This window comes from Equus asinus, chromosome 3 (genome assembly GCF_041296235.1).
Source record: "Equus asinus isolate D_3611 breed Donkey chromosome 3, EquAss-T2T_v2, whole genome shotgun sequence".
Taxonomy (NCBI): Eukaryota; Metazoa; Chordata; class Mammalia; order Perissodactyla; family Equidae; genus Equus; species Equus asinus.
Window position 1 is genome coordinate 96,449,142 of NC_091792.1, and position 13,590 is coordinate 96,462,731.

The 13,590-nt window shown below is 51.7% G+C and overlaps 1 protein-coding gene across 1 annotated transcript in view; it reads left to right on the plus strand.

The window, feature by feature from the left end:
- The first annotated feature begins 1,061 nt into the window (after positions 1 to 1,061).
- SCD5 (stearoyl-CoA desaturase 5) overlaps positions 1,062 to 13,590 on the plus strand; it is a 140,875-nt gene continuing 128,346 nt past the window's right edge. Inside the window, exon 1 of the mRNA XM_014865283.3 lies at positions 1,062 to 1,546. Within this exon, the coding sequence (XP_014720769.3) occupies positions 1,315 to 1,546 (232 nt within the window). The 5' untranslated portion in view covers positions 1,062 to 1,314. The remainder of the gene's footprint in view (positions 1,547 to 13,590) is intronic.

Genomic DNA, 13,590 nt, shown 5'->3' on the forward strand with positions numbered 1-13,590 from the left:
AGAGCCAAGTTGGGTCACAGTGAGTTAGAACGAGGACTCGGGGCCCTGGGCTTCCAGTCCTGAGCCCTTTTCCTTCTGCCACCCACCTGCGGGTGCAGCCACACCTGCTTGGCACACGGCTAGCTCACCCGTCTCTGCTTTTCTGTAATTTCTGCAATTAGGGCTCTCGCTGGACAGCTCTAAATTATCTGCATTAGGAGGAAAGTAATGAGCAGACACGAATTCTTCAAAGTTTTCAAGGTTAATTTTCCTTGGAACGTTCTGGGTGATTTTTTCTTTCTAAAGTCCCATTCTCAACGGTGCTGACATTTGAGGTATTGTTCCATCAGCTGAGCACTAAGGAGCCAGTCCAGAAGTGCGCTAGTTAGCAGAGGATTTGCCTCAAAGAGCTGGGCATTGGGCCGGGCACTGTTGGCTACTAAGCAGCCCCCAAATCATTTGTGTTATCATTTAATAGGCACTAACTGAGCACAGTCTGTGTGTCTGTCTGCAGCCGCCTGATTAAAGAGAGCGGCTGCCTCCATCCCTCCACGAAGCGGCAGACACAGGGACTTCTGAATCTCATCTCGGATCTGGCCTTAACTTGTATTGCGACTTCGGGCAAGTATTTTAAATTCTCCCAACTCTGGTAGCCTGTGGCTTCAAAAGAAAAAAACAATCTTTTCAAAAGGGAAAGGTATTTTTTGGAACTGGAGAAACAGACACAACAACAACAACGGAAGTGCTGTGAGACGCTCACCAGGCCCCCTGTCCCAGGAGCCACATGCCAGCGACCCCAAGGCAGAGGCTGCCAACAGCCTACCCAGCGGGCTCCCCAGTTCGCCTCCGGGGAGCCCAGGCGGCGGAGGCCAAGGGGGAGCCTTTCTCTTTAAGAGCCCCACGGGCGATCCTGATTGGCTGTAGCTATGCAGGTCTTTCTTCCCCGCTCCCTCCGATCGTTCCCTCCCCCGCCGCGGTCTCCGCTCTCTTTGCACACCCCTCCCCCCTCCTCTGCACTCACCCGCCGCCCCCCGCCCCCCGCCCCCCGCCCCCCGGCCCCCGCTCCCCGCTTGCCTCTCCTTCCCGGCGCCGAGTTCAGCCTGGCCAGCGGCATGGGTGATACGCCAGCGACAGATGCCGGGCGCCAGGATCCGCATCCTTAGGCCAAGCTGAACGCCTGAAGAAGAGAGAAGGAACCGGAGAAGGGCCGGGAAGGCGGGCGTGGAGGTGCGGAGAGCCCCCCCAAAGGCAGAAGCCCCCGCCCCCACCGGAGAGCTCCGCGCCGGCACAGCGCCCGCCTGCTGCCGCCGCCGCCGGCGCCCCCTCGCTCCAGCCATGCCGGGCCCGGCCGCCGACGGGGGCCAGGTGCCCTCCTGCCGCGCCGCGGGGGAGACCCGCGCGCGGGGCGAAGGCTCGGGGGGCGGCGGCGGCCGGGGGAGGCCGGGCGCGTGCGGACAGCGGCAGGACATCGTCTGGAGGAACGTCGTCCTCATGAGCCTGCTCCACTTGGGGGCCGTGTACTCCCTGGTGCTCATCCCCAAAGCCAAGCTGCTCACTCTGCTCTGGGGTAAGTGCCGCCGGCGCCCCTGCGCCCCGGGCCCCGCGGGCGGCCTGCAGCGGCTCGCCCTCCGGGACGGGCAGGTATTTCTGTGCCGGTATTTCAACTTCTGCCTCCCCCGCTGACCGCCCGAGGAGGCGCATTGCCGGCCCCCGGTGGAGAGCGGGAGGGCCCTGGGGTCCTGCGGCGGCTGAACCCGGCCTCCGGGGAGGGCAGACGGGCGGGACGGCGGTGTCGCCTGTGTGGGGCCCGGGGGCTCTCCTGTCTGCTGCCTCTCAGCTTCTCAGTCTCCTCCGCCGGCCACGGACCTTGGGGCCGAGTTAAGGACAAGAAAGGGATGGAGGGAGGTGGAGAGACCCGGCACAGGAACAGTCTTGATTGTCGCGCACGAGTGGAAGAAACCAGCTCCCTTCCTGCCCCTGCAGGGCCCCTCTCCCTGCCCGCTCCGTGACCCTCCTCTGCCCAGTTGCACTTCTGTGATCCCAGAAGTTTCTCTGCGAGCAGACCGAGGCCACAGTGAGAGCGCTCTGGCCCCAGAACAAAGCTCTGACTGTGGCCGTGCAGAACCCCCCCAGGCCCTGTAACCCCCGGCTAGTGCGGGTCTGCCGCCCGCACCTGTGGCTCTCCCGCCACCCTCCTTCCTAGCACCCCCACCCCTGCTGGCAGCGGAGGGAGCCCAGGAGTCGATCCCCCCACCCCCACCCCGTCGGGCCCCAGGAGCTCAGTGGCTCCCCGCATGGCTCCAGTCGCTGACCTCTGAACTACCTCACAGACCTCTTGGCCCTAGTGACCGGTTTTGGCATCAGTCACCGAGGCGGCAGTAACCGGGACAAAAGACGCAGGCATTGATGTCTTGGGCTGAGAATTTGACTGGGTAATCCAAGAAGCCCGTTCAGCTCCCGTTTCTGACATCGCCAAGGAGTGGGGGCAGGAGAAATACAACCTACTTTCCTTTCCAGAGAGGAAGAGGAAGGAAGGAAAAATGACCTCTTTCTGCGAAGCTCTTATTTGGCATAGTGCCAGCTTCAAATGCCTAGGTTGACACCCGGGCCACTCGGTTCCGATCCTTTGCTTGAAGCCCTGCAATCGCTGCTCTTGGACCCATCGGGAACGTGGGCACCTCTTAGGGGGGTGTGGCTGAGCTGGCAGAATTGTGGAATGGTGAGAGGGGCAGAGGTCTTTGGGAATCATGAAGCCTTTTAAAGTCCCCTGGTCGCTTTGGGTAACCCCTCTGCTCAGGCCTCCCCAACTCAGTGCACCGCCTGGATTCTGTGGTCTTTTCACCATCTTCTTTGTTACGTGTTGCTTTAATTTTTAGTCTGCCTGTCTTCTTCCCTCATCTCCAAATGCCTAGAGTGTAAGATATTCAGCCATTAATTCATGGACACACTCCCACCCTGCCAGCGGAAGCCCTTATTGCTCCAGAGCCTTCCTGGAACTCCTCCTTCCCCTTCCAGGGGCAAGACTGGGCTGCTGGACTTCAAAGCCCACCTGCCTCCAGGGGATTGGGGCTTGTCCTTAATAGCTGCAGTCTGAGAGAGAGCTCAGGGAGGAGTGAGCACTTAAAATATTATCTTACATGCCTGGAGCTCCACAGGGCCCTCAGGCTCCACTCCTTACAGCGAACCCCACTCACCCTGGCACCCCACCAGCAGCCACAAGGACAAGGCCTCCTCTCCAGGTTTGCCAAGTCACCTCTGCCCTTTCCAGGCCGCTCTCTGTGGTGAAGACAGAATCTTTGTTCTGAAAGACCTTGGCCAGAGGACACCTCCTTCGGCCCCAAACTCCTCCAGCTTCCTGGGAGAAGTCAACACACTGCAGGAATCTGGTTTCCCCTTTGTGGGTTATGTTGCCAAACTCCATCCTTGTACCTCCCTGCATAGTCTTCTGCCTCAGCTATTTTTCATCAGCTCCGTTGTCTGAATCCTGATTCTCTCCCTACCTCTCCTTCTTTGCCTCTCCACCACCCCCCCTCCAAAAAAAGAAAAAGAACAGACAATCTTGGATGTTGTAGTTTTAAGGTCTAAAATTGTGACCTAGAAACATTCCAAACAAATGAATCATATTTGATGGATATCTTGTGAGAGAAGAAATGAGGGACTCAGACCAGCTAAGACTGGTACTGCTGATGGCTAAGATACATAGGGCAACCGGAAGACTAGGGGCACCATTGACTCAGGGTTAGTTTCAGTGCAAGTCCTGGTGCCTTGACCTGCAAATTTCCCCCCGCTGGATACCCTTTTCACCACCTCCCCCACTGGCTCTGTCTAGCTGGAGGGCTGAGTTCATGCACCAGTGGGCTGCTCGTCCACTTCAGGGACCTGGGTTGTCAAGGAAATAGGCTTACCCATCCATTGCTTGCCACCCTCCACCCTAGGTGAGGTTGTCCTGGAAACAAGGGGCATCCATGCAGTGCACTGAGCAGAGACGTGTTCGTTGTGCAGTGTGCGGAGAGTAATTTGCATGGTGGTAAAATGTCATCCATGAGAGATCCATCAAGTTGTTTAGTCCGACTTCCTCCACTGCCTAACGCCCCACCTTTTCACGACTCTCCTTGGGGCCAGAGCCAGTTGTTTTCCCTTCTCATCCTTGCAGTTTTCTGAGTGGGCAGGCTGTCAGAACAGAATGCTCTTGGTGCCCACAGGTCCTGAGAGATGAGTTTATGGGTTTCAAGGACAGAAAACAAGCTCCAACTGGAGTTTTGCCTGAAATCTTCACCTGAAGGCTTGAGCTCACAAAAGTGCCTGCTTTGATGGTTTTTGGTCAAAGGGGTGGTCAGTCCGTGGCCTGAATCCCACAATGAGTGAAACAGGGCACTGAGGGGTGGCAGTCATGGTATGGGGCCTCCTTCCCTGGGAGCTTTGCCCTGACTGTCTCCAGGCATTCTGGCTGTTGGTTTCCAGAAATGTCAGGGACTTTTCTGGTTTCTCTCTGAATGTTGTCTGAGTCCCCTAAATGTGTCCCATGGTGACATCATGGTTTTTTTTTCCCTCATGGGACAACTTCAGTGACAGTACCAGGCATGAAAAGCAGAAATTTGCTTTGCTGCCCTCTTCTATCCTGCCCCGGAGCAAATGTGACCATTGTTCAGGCAGCTACGGGATTTTCTGGTTCAGTTCTGGTTGCTGGAGCATCTGGACCACCCTGAATGGGATTCAGCCTAGGGTGAGGAAGCTGAGAGGTGGCAGGGATTACCAAGGCAGTCTGGGAGAGGGAGGGTCGCGAGAGGCTGGGGCTTGGAAGATACTGGTCTACCGGTCAAATTCTGTCCAGTTCTAAGAGTTGCCCAAAGATGAGCTGCCCTCTCTCAGGCGTTGGGTACCCTCCATCCACCATTTGGGACGGTCCTGATGTCTTTGTTGGGTTGTGCTGCTTTTTCCATCAAGTCTCTAAAGTTGTCGGGGAGCCCCAAGAATGTGCGGCCATGGACTTCTGTCTTGCCCCCAGGTTGTCTATGGTGAGCAAGGCTCAGGGCAGAGATGGGTCAGAAGGTGAGTCTCTGCTCTCCTGCTTACTTACCAGCTGCATGGCCTTGGACAAATTAACTAACATCTCCAGACCTCTCCTTTCTTACCTGTAAAATGGGTATATTAATAGTACTTGCTCACAAGGTTGTGAGAATTTAATTGGATAATATATGTAAATCCCTTAGCACAGTGCCTGGCCCTCGGTTGGGTTCACTGATTGTTAGCTGCCATTATTATTCCTGGTCCTAATACTGGCTCTTTTTCTTTAGTAGAAGGAAAAAGGCCCTCTTGCTGCACAGTAAGTTCTGCAAAGTGACACAGAACTTGGCTTCCTTGCCCCTCTTGCATGGAAAAGATTGCTCTGGCTTTGAAAACAAGAGTTCTTTCTCAAAGTCCCCAAAGAGAAATGGATACAAATGCCTCCTGTGCTTTCTCCCTCCCCCGTAACCTTCTCTTTCATTCTCTCTTCCTCCTGTTTTCCTCCAAAAGGCCACTGTTTCGTAGATAAGAATCTTTCCATTCAGCTGACAATTCACCTGGTCTTTAGTGTTTTCTTTGGTCTTTTTGAGCACAGCCAGTTGCAATTGCTGTAGAAACAGGGCCAAATGGTTCCTCTAAATCTCTTAGGGTCTCAGTTTTGACTTCTTTTCTTCTCCATCCTCATCTCCTTGAGCCTTCTTAAAAAAAAAAAAAAAAAAATCCTTAATGCTCAATTAAACTCCTAAAAAACTGAAAGACGTAAATGAATCTTCCTTTTAAACCCTGTAATTCCCAGCCCATTGTTGTTGGAACTCCTGCATTTTTCATAAATGGGCAAGCACTAAGAGCCTCCCGCATGGCTGGAGTGCAGCGAAGCTGGAGAGGATAGCGTGTGGTTTGGGGGCTTAATATCCCCAACAGGTATAAATAGAGGTTAAGGTTAACCTTATTAACTCAGTGTTTTCTGCAGCTCGTCAAGGTCACTGCGGACTGCACTGTGATCGTGAAATGAGAGACAGGGCCACAGAATAGAAACCAGGGCTGGAATCCTGGCATTGCCGCTCAGTTCGTCCTCAGACACGTCCCTTTCTGCGTCCTGAGCTTCGGTTTCCTCACCTGTGCAATGTGGACAGTGATACCGAGCTGAGAGTTGTTTTAGGAATTGAGTATGTGTTACAGTGCCTGCCAGAGAGTAGACGCTGAATGCTGTCTCTTATTATTACCTCCCATGATGGGGTCTGCGTCATGACACCTGCACTGGCGTCATCGTCTGTCTGGGGCTTGGAGTACTCCTGGCTCAAATATAAGGCACAGTCTTTAAATCTAAGTACTTGATCATGACTTTGCTAGAACGTTTTAGTTCTCATCTTATCTAGTTCTGTGTGTTGGATAAAATTACAAGAATTGCTTGGAAAAGCCATTGATAGATTTACAAAAGAGTGACACAGCCGTGCTGGGTTTTTTTAAGGTTTTCCAAAAGACGGTGTCGTTTTAGGGTGGGATTGTTCTTGCTGAGCGTTTGACATTCTGTAGTCACTGGCCTGCCGTCTGCCTGTCCCTCTGCTGTGAAATGTCACGTTTCTGTGGAAGTGCCACAACTCTGGGGTTAAGAGTGTGGGCTTTGGAGTCAGAGGGTCTTGGTTCAAAGCCCAGATCGCTAGGTCAGCCCCTGGCAGGTCACTCACGCTCCCTGACCTCAGTGTCGCCAGCTGCACTGTGAGGAGAACAACAGTACAGCCAGCATCAGGGTGGAGCTGGAGCAAAAGGAGGTAGCCCGGTGAAGCGCTGGCCAGGGAGCCGTGCACAGGGAGTGATGGCCTTCCTGCCTGTCACACGTTCCGTGGTGCTTCCCTTCACTCCTTCCCGTCCGTTAGCTCATCCCTCGGAGGCTGAGACTGGTTCCCGCCCGCCCCTGCTTGTCAGAAGCACTGGTCCTGGGTAAAGGCAGTTTGTCTCCCATTTTATTTCTCCTGGCAATGGATTGGTGGCCACAACAAGTACCAGCTGTCCCCCTCATAAGTGCCCGTCGTTTGTTCCTTATGTGTGTGAATGGCCACGAGAGAGACCCTCACACCTGGGGGGATACGTCAGTCACATATTCGTTCATCAACTAATTCAGTCATTTTTTCTGTTCCAACGATTGTCCAAAGTGGCTGCACATCAGAATCACTTGGGGATCCTTTAAGATTTTCAGATGCCTGGGCCTCCACCCAGACATACTGAAGTGGAATCTCTAGAAATGGTGCCCTGGCTTTGTTTTTTTTTCAGCCATTCACATGTTTCTGATGCACAGCTGGACTGAGAACCATGATTTAATTCCCTTATTCAATAACAATTATTACTCACCCATTACCTGCCGGGCACTGGCAGCATCCCTGACTTCATGGCACTGAGAGGCCAGTTAGAGAGACAGACAGGTGCGCAGGTGATAGCCGCGCAGGCAGCATTAGTGACAGAGCACTGGCTCGGGGAGCTGGGGAGGCCCCCAGAGGAGGTGGGCAGGAGGCGGGTGGCTGGCTGGTGGAGGGATTTGGGTGAAATGGCATTGTAGCCACAGACAACAGCATGGTCACAGCTCCCAAGGGGAGATAGAACAGGCTGGTTCAAGGACCTGATGGCTCAGCGAGCCCGGAGGTGACCGGGGGTAGGACCAGCAGGACCTGAAGGAGATAAGTCTTGTGGAAAGCTGCCCTTCATCCTCTGCCTGACTTCCACCGCCTCCTCTCAGCCATCACACACACCGACTTCTACTAAGACAAGTGGGCTGGAGCCCTGTTTCTGGACCAGACACTTCCCAGAGGGATGAGTGAATCTGAAGTTTCTCAGGAAAGACTCTGGGGCAAGCACCTTGGAGCAGGTGTGCAGTGGGGCCGGGCACTTCCCTCAGGCTGGCCAGAGCTGAGGGGAGGCTAGGAGGAATGTCTCAGTTGGTCATTGATTTCACAGACTTGGAGGTACTGTCCCGGGACTAAATTACTAGCATGCCCCAAGGGTGTAACAGCACAGGCATAGCAGACCCAGCGTGAGTCCTCCTTGCCCTTTCTTCCCTCTTCCTACTCTTTCCTGTGTTGCTGAAAGGTACCTGTGGGGGGGCTTGTTCCCACCTCGCTTGCTCCCTTGAACCCAGGTTTGAACAGCTGGTTCTCCCTAGCCCACATTTCAGGGCTGGCTGGTCCTACTCCCCATTTCTGCAGTTGGAGTCACTGCAGGGTCTGGAGCTTCCTAGGAAAGATTGGTGGGCTTTGTGGGTTCCGGCAGGCTGTGGTCCATGGACCAGCAGCGTCAGCATCACCTGGGAGCTTGTCAGAACTAGACTGCCAGACCCCATCCCAGGCCTGTTGAGTCAGTACCTGCATTTTAATAAGATCTCCAGGTGAGGGGCCGGCCCCGTGGCGCAGTGGTTAAGTGCGCACGTTCCGCTTCAGTGGCCCAGGGTTCGCCGGTTCAGATCCCGGGTGCTGACATGGCACTGCTTGGCAAGCCATGGTGTGGTAGGCATCCTACATATAAAGTAAAGGAAGATGGACATGGGTGTTAGCTCAGAGCCAGTCTTCCTCAGCAAAAAGAGGAGGATTGGCAGCAGATGTTAGCTCAGGGCTAATCTTCCTCACCAAAAAAAAGATCTCCAGGTGATTCATCCACATGCTAAAGTTAGAGATGCACTCCCAACCTCACATCCGGCCACAGGCTGATAATTGAGAGAAGCTGGACATGAGTGGGATGTAGCAAGTCTGCCTTCTTCCTTTTAATGTCCTCCTCCCCTTGGCCTCCCCTCCTCCCCTTCTGCCTCCTTGTAGCTTATTTTAGAAGATGTCGGGATCTGCTCCTCTTGCCAACAAAGGACTGTTGCTAAAATCATTCAGCCAGCAGCAGCAATGTTTAATTCATGGGCTAGAAAATTAATTTTATTTTCATGAATAGAACTGGGGAAAAATAACAGGAGACTCTGTGCATGGCCCTTGGGAGTTCAGCTTGTCTATTTAACAGATGAACTGGTAAAGGTGAGGAGACCTCCAGGGACGGCTGCCTTCCACAAAATTGTGAAGCAAATACTATTGGTTAGGATGCTTTTGGCCTCTGGGAGCGTCAAATGCCTTAAATAAAGACAATTTCTAATTTCGCTGATAAGAAATCCTGAGGTAGGACGCTTCTGGAATGGCTCAATCATGTCGTCAAAGAGCAGGTTTTGTTTCTGCTGTGGTGGCTCTGTCGAATTTGGTTTTCCTCATGGTTACAAGATGGCTGCCAGAGTTCCAGGCAGCACATGGAGTTACAACAGTGTCCTACAGAAGAAGAGAGAGGCTGCTCCTTCCTGAAGTCTCATCGGAGAGAAGATCTTTCCTGTTCACCTCACAGCTGATGTCCTCTCAAGTCTCACTTGCAGGACTGTGTCACGAGCCCCTTGTTAAACCAATCATTGGCAGGGGATTCAGCCTAGTCAGGGCTGGCCACTGAGCCACGTGAGGTGGCAGGCAAGAGCCAAAGAAAGCTCAGCCTCTGCTGGAAGGAAGAAGAGGGCTTGGCTGCTGCGACAGCCGACACCTCTGCTCCAGCGGCTTCCTCCGCTCCCTCTCATGACTTCTCCTCTTTGGTGTCAGCTCCATTCCCTGGAAAGGCTCTGGTTTCTGTGTTTTCTGTTTTTGCCTGCTCTTTCCTTCTACTCCCTACCCCCTATGCTTATCTCGAATTCTGCTATCATTACAGTGAGTCGTAAACGTCTGTCTTTCCCATGGGACTCTGAGCTCTTCGACGGCATTTCTGCCTCCCTGGGACGTGGCACACAGCCTCTGCTCGACATGTGTGCAGTACACATTGTTGGGTGAAGTTTAATGAATGAATGAGTTTAATCACTGTGTGGCCTTTCTTTCTAAAGGAAGTTTGCAGTTTACCCCTTAACTTTAAAAACGTCTTTTCCCCTGTTAGAGAACTTTCTGTGTGGTTTGGGGGGAAGGACTAGGGAGAGAGAAGCCTTTCTCAGTGACCCAGAAATCTGCACGGCCTCCTGCACCTGTGTCCTTCCCTGGAGTGGCTCTGACCTCGGCGGGAGCTTGCAGAGCTCTCTGAGGCTCCTTGGGGTCTTTGTGGGGTGAGGTGGGGCTGGGGAAGCTTGCCCTGGGCACAGGGAATTGTCAGATCCCCTGTGGGAGAATTGAATTAAAAAGAAAAAGATGGAAAACCAGTGACTTAGAATGCATTCTTTGCCAAGGTTTTCTATAGTGACACAATCTCCCTGACTGATAGTTTTCTTGATTGGTCATTTTCTTCATCTGTCAGCTGACACAGAACCTCAGCGATGAAGTCACAGCCAGGCTTCTCTTCTCTTGCTTCAGATTTTACTTAAAATGGCATTTAAAAGTCCACTTAATCTCACCCAGCAGGTACTATTATTTGCACAAACAACCTAGAAAGAAGCATCTTACTTAGGAGGAAGTTGCTAAGTATGTGCTCAAGGAAGCAAAGCACTAGTTTTTGGGGAGAGATTTTGGAAAACCGTGTTTTCAGTGCAGCCTTGGGGAAAGTGTAGAGCAGGGTCGTAGCGTAGCCAGTGTGGAAACCTTCGCGTCAAATACTGCGTGTAAAGTGCCTGCTTAAGGTTAGTGCTCGGTCGATGTCGCTGCGGGGGTGGTTGGGGGCTTGTACTGGGAGCTGGTCATCGCAGAGCTCTCCAGACATGGAGGTGACAGTGATGTGGTAATCAAGGTCTTCCGGGATTGTGGATGTTTTCTGAGATTGCCTTTAAAATGGGGAGTGGGGCAGGGGAATCAAATACCAATGGTTTTGAAATGAAATGAGATAAGAATAGAGTTTAGAACTCAAGTTTAATTAATTTTCTTCCTATGTCACTGTTACGTGAATATTGTTATACACTTGCAATTTCACTGTGTTGCTTTTAGCGTCGTTCCCTGAAGAATCAATGGCTTATGAATGCAACCTGTGACCTAAATGCACAAGGCCGTCTCCCATAGCATCCTCCTCCTCCTCATTCAAAAGCATTTATCAAGCAAGCAATTAATTTCTTATGGTCCTGAGCCAGGCCTTGTGTGAAAAAACAAAGATCTGGGCTCTACTCTCCTTCCTTTTATAACTCAAGGGAACAGCTGTGATTTGCCCCCAGTACTGTAACCAACTTAATGTTCTCTTGGCATGGGTAGACAGTGGAAAATACTCTTACTTCTTTGAAAGTTCCATGCATGAAATTAGAAGTGAGTTTCTAAAAGTTAACTGCTTCGTGGAGTAGTTTGTCAACCCACCCCTCTAATGAATATGTTCGTAAGAAGCTTGCAGATGGTTACAATGAAGCTCATCTCTGTTCTCAGCCGATGACTCACTTGAGTGTCCCCGAAAGCGTTCGTTTTGCCCTGGAGTCTCTATAAGCAGAGGGAGATATTTATTAGCAAGTACGAATAATGCCCACATATCGCCCCACTTCCATCTCCCACCCGCAAATCCATTGTGTTCGGCTCCACAGCTCTTGAAAAGTGGGTGAATCATTAACATTTTCCAGCTATACTCAGATTACTCCAGGGTCTTGACTCCATCTGGACTATGGGGGAGGTAAGTCACTACCCTCTGAGTATAAACTAGATGTGAACCTAAACTTGGCATGGCTCCCATGAGGGTTGGAATAAGCCACAGTTGTTAGAGCTAATTATTCCCTAATGCACAGAGCTAGTATTCAATCAGTGTGTGCTACTGTGCTCTACCAGTTGTTAAAATATTGAAACGGTAAATACTGCTGCCTTCCTTGGTTCTCCTGGAATTCCCAGCAGTCCAGGAGCTAGAGGGTCAGTGCCTGGCCCAGCCGCGGGGCTTACGTCTGCATCTGTTCTGATTGGTTTTGATTGGTTTGTGCCCTGTGGGTTGTCAGATATTTTTAATATCACCTCAGCATATGCATCCTCTTGTTATCATATGATCTGTATAATCTTCGGCTTCTATCCCTTTCATGGTTCTAATTGAATGAGAACTTAAAAAAAATCAGTCTGTCATTTTGGCTTAAATTTATATCCCCAAATCATATGAAGAAAGGTATGAGAACCCACCTGAATTCTGGGGTTTTAGGTAACTCACCTTTCCTAATAAAGACTCCTTTTGTGGTAGAGGCAACATGTATCTAAAAGGCGATTTTTATTTTCTGGCTTATAATTGGCTTTGCATAACATCCCCTGCCCCCCGCCCCACAAAGAATTGATATTATCATCAGAAAAAGATAACATGGTAAAAATAAGATTGTAAAGTTATATCTTTAGGTGTTGGGAGTTGGGAGGACAAGACATGGAGGACGGTGCTACAAATTCGGGTGGTCCTCCTGGCTCGCGGTTCATTGCCCGTGATGTTATAGATCGTGTCCGGGCTCTCCAGCTAGCCCAGGGGCCGTGCCACTCAAACCATACCTGAGGCCTCGTGCAGGGAGCTGTTTTAATGATAGAAAATTTCAAACATGTACAAAAGTAAAGAGAATGGAGTCTACTCCCCCACAGCCCGCACTTGCCTGGGGATTTTTTCTTTGTCACTTTTTACTTTGGTATATAATTTCCAATACATAGAACAGTTGTAAGAATAGTACAGGGAACTCCCATATACGCTACCCAGATTGCACAGTTTACACCTTGTCCCATGTTCTGTATGTGTGTGTATACACAAATGTGTGTGTGGAGTATTTTTTCTGAGCCATTAGAGAATAAGTCAGAGGCATTATGCCCTTTTATCTCTAAATAGTTCAGTATGTATTTCCTAAGAATAAGAGTATAACCAGAGTAGTTATCAAAAGCAGGTAGTTTAACCCTGATGCTGTCTAATCCACAGTGGCTAGTCAGATGTCATCAGTATCCTAGTAATGCCCTTTAGAGCTTTTTTTCCCCCTTTCAGATTAGGTTAAAGCAACTTCCAGACAACTGCATCTGCAAATACCTAAGTATTGAGTATTAGCTGGGGTAATTTTGGCTACATCGTCCACATGGAAAGCCTCAGGGCCATCTTTCCCCTACGAACTGCCCCCAGCTCTTTGGGGAAAACAGCTTGGCAGGGCTGTTTCTGAAAGTGGCAAAGGGTGGAAATTGGGAAGCAGGTGTATGTGACGAGCGAGTCGGCCCCTCTCAGTGTGGTCTGCGGACCGTCTGCACTGGGGTCGTCTGAGTTGCTCCTTGAATGTGCAGATTAGGGGGCTCTGCCCAGACCTAGAAACGAGAGCCTCTGGGAGTGGGACCCAGGACTCTGCATCTTAACAGGCGCCGCGCGAGGCTCTTCTGCCCTGTGGGCGCTGCCCTGCTGGAGGCGCTCTGTCCTGGGATCCGGAGGCCTGCCGTGTCCCCCTGCCCCTCTCAGAATTGGTGTATGACTCTGTTACATTGCCTGAAAGTTGATCAGAGGCAGCGTTTAGCGCTGTAAGCAGCAGCAGGGGCTCCCCTGCACGGGAACCCGCTCGTTGGCGTGAACTGCGTTCAGCACAGTTTCTTCTCACACAGGGCGGCTCTGTGAGGCAGGGGGAGTTTCCCTGCAGGGCAGAGGGGCCCCCGAAAGAGAGCCAGAGCTGTAGGCCCTGGGTTGCTCCGCGGGGTGGAGTGAGCTTATTTTCTGGGGGTCGGGGGACAGGTGCTTGGACCACCC